Source organism: Puntigrus tetrazona, chromosome 24, assembly GCF_018831695.1.
Source record: "Puntigrus tetrazona isolate hp1 chromosome 24, ASM1883169v1, whole genome shotgun sequence".
Classification (NCBI taxonomy): domain Eukaryota; kingdom Metazoa; phylum Chordata; class Actinopteri; order Cypriniformes; family Cyprinidae; genus Puntigrus; species Puntigrus tetrazona.
The window spans coordinates 1,944,084-1,954,380 of NC_056722.1; the positions used below are offsets into that span (position 1 = coordinate 1,944,084).

Here is a 10,297-nt window from a genome sequence, read left to right on the forward strand (position 1 = left end):
ATACATTATTGGCTAAATATATTAGGCTACTGTTATTAAACATTTTAAATAATTAACCAGCGATTTTTATGAATTGAATTTTTACAAATTTTTAAAAATTAATTCACTTGCAGCAGGACTACTATTTAAAAGTAAAAAAAAACACAGTAAAGTCTTATTTAATTTCAAAATGTAATCAAATTATTAAAACGGACTTTCTTTTTGATATTTGATTTTCCCACCAAAGTAGGCTAGTTCACGCATCATAAAACTAATCTTAATTTGAAATTAAAAAGTATACCGGAGGACCTCAGGAGGCGTCACGTGACCCCTCGAGCGTCACATGACTGCCTCACTTTTGACGGACGCGGAAGTGGAATCACCAGCTAAAGTAAAAACACGAAAAAGCTCTGGAATAAACGACTGTACGTAAAACGATATGAGTGACGAATATTATCTAGAGCTCAGTGAAAACCCCGTGCAGTTTGAGAACGCATCCAGCGTCAACAATGTGTTTTTCGACGAGGCAAACAAACAGGTGAGGACGCGTTTAATAATATGAAGTGTGAAAATGATACGACGTTATACAGGGATATTATGACCGTGTCTCAAAATCTAATGCCCTGTCTTACTAGACAGCATTTTTGGCGCTTTTTGAACGCTATCTCCATGGACGCAGTCGTAATGTAGATGTAGATGAATGCTTCCATAAAACTTCATAACAAACGATTAGATTGGCACGTAAATGTACTATTTAGTGGCCCTTTTAATGCATTAAATACATAACTTAATTAGCCCATGTTTATGAATATATTGATATTTAGATGCACGTTAATGACTGGATGACTGTAACCCTGTTATGTGCTGTAACTTTCAGTCTTGTATTTTAGTCACCATGTTTATGGTTGTTTGGAATAAAATGTAGTGATCTGTTCACATATCAAAAAATTGTGTGGATATACAGTGGTGCCAAATGATACTTTTCTATACACTACGGTGTTGAATGATTGCTGAATTATACCTTATGCATTCTGAGCGTAAAAAGTTGGTGTTTTTTGTGATTTTAGGTGTTTGCGGTACGGTCCGGCGGGGCCACAGGTGTTGTGGTTAAAGGGCCCGATGACAAGAGCTCAGTGGCTTTCAGGTAAGTCCCCTAGACTTTCTTTATACATCTGTATACTATATGCATCATGCAGACATCAAAGTTATTTTAGAATTATTTATATTACACACTATTTGATAATATTTTTATTTTTATATTACATTTTTAAAGTAATTCCATGTACTTTTTAGTTTTTTATTTAAACGTTTAATTTATTTTTATTTTAATGTTAGTCATTTTAATGCATACGTTTAATGTTAAATAATTTTTTTTATTATTGTTTAATTTTAGGTTTTTAATATAATATTTTACTTTCGCACAAGCTTTATTTTTTTTTTTTAGTTAACAAAAATCACACGGGTAAGCATGAACTGTGTATTGTTTGACAGAATGGATGACAAAGGAGAGGTGAAGTGTATCAAATTCTCATTGGGGAACAAAATCTTAGCTGTGCAGCGCACCACAAAATCTGTTGTAAGTATAATTGATGGCTGCTGTCGCAATAAATGCAGCTGCTGTGCACAGTGAATTTCTTTCTTTCTCTTTTTTTTTAGGATTTCATGAACTTCATTCCTGACTATCCACACTTGGAATTTTCCCATGAGTGCAAGGTACATCCCTAAACAAACAGAGATTGACTATAATTAATTAAATAGTTAATTTATGTATTTATAAAGTACCAGTCAAACGTTTGGGGGCCAAGAAGACTTATTTGTGTTTTATTCAGAAAGAATGCATAAATGTTATATGATTCTATAGTTCAAATGAATGCTGTTCTTTTGAGAATTCAGGTTTTTTTTTCATAAAACTATTAAACAACTGTTTTTAGCATAATGCCGATACTAAAAAATGTTTCCTGAGCATCTATATAAGACTTATTTCCGAAGGATAATGTGACACTGAAGACTGGAATAAGGATGTTGAAAATTCAGCACTGCATCACAGAAATAAATGACGTTTTGAAATGCATCCAAATAGATAATTATTTTAAATTCTTTATTTAAAAAATTTCACACTGTTACCATTTTGATGAAGTATACTAATCCTTAAATCATACACGAATGAATTGCTTACTTTAAATCTTATTGTTCATCTTTGGAAATGCACTGTGTTTTGCAGACAAAGAATGCCAGTATTCTCGGATTTTGTTGGACCAACTGGAACGAGATTGTGTTTGTTACTGATCAGGGAATAGAATTTTATCAGGTGACACCTTACATCGGTTCAATAAATTGATGTATTTTTTCCCCCCAACGAAACAAGTCGTTCTTACTAGCGAATTTTTGTTTTTCCTGTTTTAGGTGCTGCCTGATAAACGAACCCTGAAGCTCTTAAAGAGCCAGAGCATCAATGTGAACTGGTACATGTATTGCCCGGAGACGGCCGTTCTTCTCCTTTCCACCACTGTTCAGGGCAATGTGCTGCAGCCTTTCGCTTTCAAGGTGAGTTTGATGTCTTATTGTTTAATGTAGATTTTTTTTAGGATGTCTATTCATCTGCAGACATCCTACCACAAGAGGGCATCTCTGATTCTACTGTATTATAACCCGAAACATACTGCTCTGATCCTGCCGTCGCTTTCTCTAGACTGCCACCATGTCGAAGATGTCCAAGTTTGAGATCGAACTGCCAGCGGTTCCCAAACCGGCCAAACTCAGCCTTTCTGAACGTGACATCGCCGTGGCTACGATGTAAGACGTGTGCATGAACACCTGAGACACACTAAACTATCATTGTGCAAGAATTGGTTAGTTTAAGTCCGGCAGTCACGCTCTTTCTCTCATCTGTAGTTACGATCAGCTCTATGTGATGTATCTGAAGCATCACTCCAGAACCACCAACAGTCCTGGAGCCGAGGTGGTCCTCTACCATCTTCCTAGGTACAATAAATAAGCTATTGTCCCATAAACACTATTATGCTTTTGCAATATTCAGATTCAGTTTTTTTTAACCTGTTTCTTCTTTCCTTTAACTTTAGAGAAGGCACTTGTAGGAAGACCCATGTGCTCAAACTAAACACCACGGGCAAGTTTGCTCTAAACGTGGTGGATAATTTAGTTGTGGTGCACCATCAGAGCTCACAGGTGAGTTTGACAAGCGTTTAAACCGCTAATCACATGATCAGTGCATTTGTGGAGTTTATTGGGATGAACATAATGAACTTGTCACTAACAGTGTGCTTTGCTAGTTCTTTTTTTAAAATTCTAAATATGTGGAATGCACGTTTGTTAAAATTCAGGCTAATATCAATTAAATTTTAAATGAATAATTTTAAAAAAGCATTATAAAGTATTGTATATAAACCAATATTAATTTTGAGATTTGATGATAATGTTATTAAATTATTTGTGGTTTTAAAGATGAACTTAAAGTGAATGTTAAATTATGTTAGATGAAATCTTCGTGAATAATTCGGGATAATTTAGGAATAATTGAATATATATGTGTGTATATATATTTTTTTTCATGGTGCATTCCAATTAATTTAATCAAACTTCAGTTAGGTTATTTTTAATTTTAATTTTTAAATAAAAAATTATTTTTTAAATCATGATAACGTGAGCAAAAACACAAGTTCTGAATGTTTTAAATAAATAAATGTTTAAACTTAAACTTATGCATGTATTTATGTAATTCGTCCGAGTGTAAAAGTAGGATAAACCTTATCAGCAAACCTACGGAGGTCTGATCTGATTTGAACTTTGTTTGAAATGCTTGCATCTTTTTGCATTTCAGACTTCACTAATTTATGATATAAAACTGAGGGAATTAGATGGTGCATTAAATGTGCATCAGCCTGTGCTTCCTGCTCGATCCATCAATCCCTACAAGATCCTGCATTCAGGTGACTTGTAATTCATCTAGAAAGCTACACCACATTTATGTACCTGTTTGGCTTCTGTTCATAATGCTTCTCTTTCTTTCGACACCCTAACAGGACCTGCAGCCGCTCCAAGCCAGGCCCCGGTGCCCTGCGAACTTTGTATCCTCATGAATGAATTGTAAAATTTACCATAAGTTCAGATGCGAAATACGCCATACTTACCTGCCCGTCTCAAACTTTTCCTTAACATTCAAGACTCGTCTTCCTGGAGTGTTTTTCAGCCGGATATCATCATCAGTGCCAGTGAAGGTACTTTACTAAACTATGCACAAATGAAACACAATCTTGGCGTGACGGAGAGTGATTACATGTTCTCTGTTTGTCAGGATATTTGTGGTACCTCCAGGTGAAGCTCCAGCCTACGCTGAATCTCCTGCAGGATAAAGGCAAACTCATGGACTTCCTGTTACGGAGACGAGACTGCAAAATGGTCATCCTGTCTGTATGCTCGCAAAGTAAGCAACACATTAGCAACACATACTGTTTATTTTATACTATGTGTACTTCCTGTGTACTTACCCAAGAAAGAAGTCCTGTTATAAGGTAACTACATGAATTAGGAGTAGGTTCAGGTTTAGTAACTAATTATTGTAATTATTACTGGAAATGCGGTCACACTTTATTTTAGGATGTCCATAATTCATAGTATTTACTTAGTAAGTACTTTGTAGTAGCTGTTGTACCTGCATAAAACAAAATGTACTTACCATGTAAGTTATGGAATACTTTTTTTTCTCGTATGTGTCCTCATACAACATAATTATAAATTAATATAAAAGTGTTTCAAGATTGTACTTAAGTGCACTTCATGTGTATCTACACTGTCTACCATCTAGCTGCACCCTAGTTTGATTTAATGCATTAGTACACAGCTTAAATGCATCTAATTTCTTTCTAATTACATTAACAATACAGAATAGTACACAGGCATACACTACTTAAAATAAAGTGCATCGAGATTGTACTTAAGTGTAAGTAGCTGTGTTACAGACTCTGTATCATATGTAGCAGTAGGTACCTCTTACATCTTCATAACTACAAACTGTAATTACATGCTGTTTCATAATTTAGCTGGACAATGATAAGTAGATTTTATTTGGCTACTGCTAATGACCTAATTAGGTAATTATTCTGTATTACAACGCCTTAAAACAAAGTGTTACCAAAAACGCTTTACAAAACAGCGCTGCAAGACGATACAAAATTGATCCAGACGGTAAAATGCCTGTTTAATGAATGAATGTCCTGTTCTTCAGTGCTTACAGGAGGAGATAAAGGGAACCTGTCCGTGGTGGCCACGGTGTTTGATAAACTCAACCAAGTGTACAAAGAGTACCTGGATGCAGAGCAGGCGTATACTGCGGTCGGTACAGATTGTTTTATTGCACACCGATCCTTTTTTTGAATATATGAATGTGGTGTTTCTAGAAATGATTTCTAGTTATATTTTTTATGAACCCTTTATCAATCATCAATCTCTCAGGCTATGGAATCAGGACCCAGGGTTATTTTTCGCTGCAGCACTTCCAAAGATTATAAAAGGCAGGGTCAAAGAAGGACTACAATAGGCGGTGATAGATCAGTCAGACATGTACCAAGCTTTTGACACTGGCTAGTACATTTCTCTGTAGAATTTCGTCTTGCATTGTCTGACTTCACTGAGAAGAAGGCAAACAAGCTTTATTTCTTTTAAGGATGCAATTTGCTTCCTGTGTCCATTTTGTCTCTCTCCCTGGTATCTCTCTGTGAAGGATTGTAACGAATGGATTGCTATTTTGTATTCTAATGCTATGAACTGTCTTCTTTGAACAGGGAGTGAAGCATAAGTTCATCATTGCAGTTCTCATGGAGTACATTCGCTCTCTCAACCAGTTTCAGATTCCCGTTCAGGTATGATGAGCACAAGAGTAATAGTTCACCACATATTATCACACAGTGTTTTCTAGGGGTACCATCATCCTCTGTTTCGTGAGTTTATTTTTTTAAATATCTTTCTGGCCATCCAAGTAGTGGAGTTTATTTGTTCATCATCCGAACTGATTTGGAGCATTGTGTCACTTGCTCACCAATGGATCCTCTGGAGTGAATGTGTGATCCAGACATCAGAATGAGACTTCTGAGAAAACAAACAAGATCAAAACATCACAATATGGATTGCTATTTTGTATTCTAATGCTATGAACTGTCTTCTTTGAACAGGTAATCATCACATGACTTTCAGATTCCTGTTCAGTCCATCAAGTTAAATTCATCCTCAGGCCATCCAAGTAGTGGAGTTTATTTGTTCATCATCCGAACTGATTTGGAGCATTGTGTCACTTGCTCACCAATGGATCCTCTGGAGTGAATGGGTGCCGTCAGAATGAGAGTTCAAACTACAGATCAAAACATCACAATAATCCACAGGTAATCCACATGACTCCAGTCCATCAATTAAATTCTTGTGAAGTGAAAAACTGTTTCTCAATAAGATCTTATTATGGATGGGTTCTAGGTAAGTATTAATTCTTCCTCCAGTGAAAAAATGCATCTCTTGTCTTCCCACATCCAAAATTTTTTTAGTGCTGTTTTATTACTGTTTTGGTGCTTATTCTTTGTGTATTTCTCTGCTGATTGAGATAAGCCTTTTTACTGTAATTTTTTTATTTATTTATTTTTTTTATCATAAATAAGGGTTTTGCATTTTAGCTATGGGTTGGAGTTTAAAACATCCTAATGATGGATTTATTTTGCACAAACACACAGCTTTTCACTTCACAAAATGTTATTTTTGACTATTTTTATCAGCTGCTTGGACTCTCATTCTGACGGCACCCATTCACTATAGAGGATGCAATGGTGAGCAAGTAATGTCATTTTTGGGGCGAACTATTCTACAATTTATTTTTTCAATCTTTGTCCATTTGAGACGTCAGGATATATTTACCTGCAATCAGAGCTGAAAATCTTTTGCATGTAATCTGTAACAAGTAAACATTGCAAAACCATAAACATAGGTAGTATTATTTGTACAGCTTGGTATGTCTGAAACATGCATTCCATTAGTAAGCTCTGGTGTAAGCGTTGATTATATCCCAGGTTCACCTTCACCTGACCCAGGTGTTTGGGCTTGTTGGATGTTTTGATAGGCGGTTTGGTTGCTTAGACACATTCTGCTTTGAGCGTCTTGATGATAATCTTTGCAGTGGCCTCCAGCGTTACTTCTTCCTTCAACATCTTTTATATCGAGGGGGGCATTCCTTAAACTATGCCTTTGATCAAAATATGTGGGAATATTACAAATAGCAATGTAGTTGTTCACTTGTCTGACATTTAGGTGATATTTCACGTTAAGAGTGACTTAAAACAGTAACAACTGAACGCACAGTAGCTTAAGGCAGCAAACTTGTTTATGAGCTTTTTAGGCTTTATTTTGTAGGGCTGTTGAGAGAGAGAGAGAGAGGGTGCAATGGGACAAGCTTTTTTATCAAAGTATGAAGGTCTAGTCACATCTACAAACAGTGATCGAGGTTAATTTTACGAACACTGAATGTGTTGAATAAATGACAGCAAGTCAGTAGTTTTAAAATAAAAAATAGAAAATCTACAAAAAATCTGAATATTATTTAAGTTGATTACTTGCAACTTACATGACCATTAAGCAACATCAGAGAACCATGGACATGCAAATCCAGTTTCTTTCTTATGTTGAACATAAAAGAAGATATTTTGAAGAAGGCTGGTGATCTAAATTATGACAGAATCTTCATTTTTGAGTGAAATATTCCTTTAAGCAAGTAAAATAACAAAATATTTTATTTAAAAATAATATATATATATATATATATATATATATATATATATATATATATATATATATATATATATATATATATATATATATATATATATATATTATTATTATATTTTTATTCAAACGGGCTCAGCTGAGATAAATTGGGCAAAAAAACTTAAACATTGCAAATGTAGCACTGGCAACTAACGGAAGTTAATTTTAAGCTGAAGCACTGAAAATATGAAACCTAAAATATTTTAGAAAAAAAAACTAGTGAAAATAACAAAAGCACATACACTTTACTTTAACTTACTGTAACATTGAATTTTTAAAAAAAATAAAAGCCAGTTAAAAATATGACAAATATATTTAAATATACTGTGATAGTACATAAATAATACTAAAGTAATAATTCTAGGCTTTGTTTTTCAGCATTATTTGTATGAGCTAGTCATCAAAACTCTGGTCCAGCACAACCTCTTCTACATGCTCCACCAGTTTCTTCAGTATCACGTCCTGAGCGACTCCAAACCGCTGGTGAGTTTAGTCTGACTCCATTTTCTATACTTCCACGTACATTCCTCCTGTCTGGAAAACTCTCTAAAGCTTTGCCCCATGAAGAACTTGTCAATGATGTTTGTAGGCCTGTCTGCTGCTGTCTCTGGAGAGCACTTATCCACCTGCTCACCAGCTCTCTCTGGACATGCTGAAGGTAACAAAAAAGCAGTTTACGCTCACGTGAATGTCCAGATGATTGAAGCAGTGTTCATTTTGTAATTTAGGTTTAGTCATAGCCTTTTGGCTAAAATGCCATTTAGTTTGAGTCCGATTTTAATCATCTGAATTGTGTTTAGTTTTAGTCGACTAAATATCATATGATTTTAGTTGACTAAATCTACAGTAACTTTAGGCAGCTAAAATGCCATTATGTTAAATATAACCACATTTTATAAATAACATGCTTTTCCTTTTAATGAAATACTAATGGTTATATAGGCTAATTATGCATTCTACACAACTTGTTTTCCATATTTACCATACAGCAGACATATATTTATAATGTAAATAAGTTTAATCTTTAGTACTAAGTGATTCAGCCATGAGCAGTGAGTGGTTTTACTTTTGTTGCTTGATTAACATCAGTGACGGAATTAGGCTACTGTCCCTTTAAAACCAAATTAACAGATGCAACGTACCCTACCGTATACGTTCACTTAAGACGAAATAGACTCGTAATAGACAAAACGGACAATTCGACTTTAATTTTGTGTGTAATTATCAGTGTGTACATGCTTCAGTGACTGGGCTCAGAAACCGGACTAAATTTATCCTTACGTCTGCTCTTTTCTTACTCCCACATAGTGAGATTTTTGAAGATTTTATGAGACGTGCAGCAAGTGTATGTTAGCTTGTATCTCGAAGGATAGATCAATAGGCTGCGATATGAACGTGAGTGAGGCATCTAACCAGACCTATCCTGAACGAATCTGATCCCTGACTAACATTTTCGTCCCTTTTATTAGTTGGCGAAAATATCAATAGATTCGTAGTTTTTGTCATTTAAAAATAGTTTTCGTCTTTCGTGATCCACATGTGTTTGATTATTATTATTATTTTTATAGAGGCTCTCCACCGCCAATGATGAGATCGTGGAGGTTCTTCTGTCTAAGCAGCAGGTTCTGGGCGCTCTGCGTTTCATAAGAAGCGTCGGGGCCCACGATAACGTCTCCGCCCGGAAGTTTCTGGACGCCGCGAGGCAAACAAACGACACCATGCTGTTCTACACCATCTTCCGCTTCTTCGAGCAGAGGAACACGCGGCTGCGCGGTAATCCAGGTTTCAACCAAGGTAAGTGTTCGTCGACATCGGACGAACCAGGGTGCGAAAGCGTACCTTGTTTTCATCGTTTGGAGCACAAAACGTGAGCGGACTTCCTCTGACGTCTTCTTCCTGTTTCAGGAGAGCACTGTGAGGAGCACGTGGCCTACTTTAAGCAAGTGTTTGGAGACAACGCTTTGATGAAACAAGCCGCGGCATGAAAGATGACAGGAACACAGAAACAAGGGTTTGAACCCTAGAAAGTTCAACTACGTTACAAGAGACACTTTATCGTCTTATATGCATGTTTGCCATAAACTACAGATGGTTTCAGAAGGATAAAGATAAGTACTAATATATTAATATCACCACATTGCAAAAAACTAACCGGTCTGTACTGTATGTGTGAATGCCGATCATGTATATACTTAAAACAAATCTCTAGATTTTACGGTCTGTATATAATAAATATAATATGTACATATATGAAATATGCTTTGTGAGATTTCTTTACAGAAAAGAATTGAATGAATGGGCCTGATAATCTATGAAGATGATTCAACCCTTCTATCCACAGATGTTTGGGATTGGTAATTATATTCTTACAAGTTATGGGCCATTCTATTTACATTTCCTGTTTATTGATGATAATTACGTTTTTTTTTTTTCTAACAATTTCCTTCAGAAATATTTTATCTAATACATAGATGACAATTTTTTTTTTCCAGAAATTGCCCTT

General features: G+C 35.4%; 1 protein-coding gene across 1 annotated transcript; it reads left to right on the forward strand.

Moving 5' to 3' along the window:
- Positions 1-330: 330 nt before the first annotated feature.
- rmc1 (regulator of MON1-CCZ1) lies at positions 331-10,049 on the forward strand. Its single transcript, XM_043227159.1, is given in 20 exon segments — positions 331-517; positions 1,047-1,123; positions 1,471-1,555; positions 1,636-1,692; positions 2,201-2,287; positions 2,383-2,523; positions 2,669-2,772; positions 2,872-2,961; positions 3,060-3,165; positions 3,818-3,926; positions 4,020-4,064; positions 4,161-4,214; positions 4,292-4,420; positions 5,222-5,328; positions 5,449-5,634; positions 5,778-5,855; positions 8,173-8,277; positions 8,384-8,452; positions 9,363-9,588; positions 9,700-10,049. Coding segments are annotated over 20 exon segments (2,034 nt in total). The 5' UTR covers positions 331-418; the 3' UTR covers positions 9,780-10,049.
- Positions 10,050-10,297: the final 248 nt, after the last annotated feature.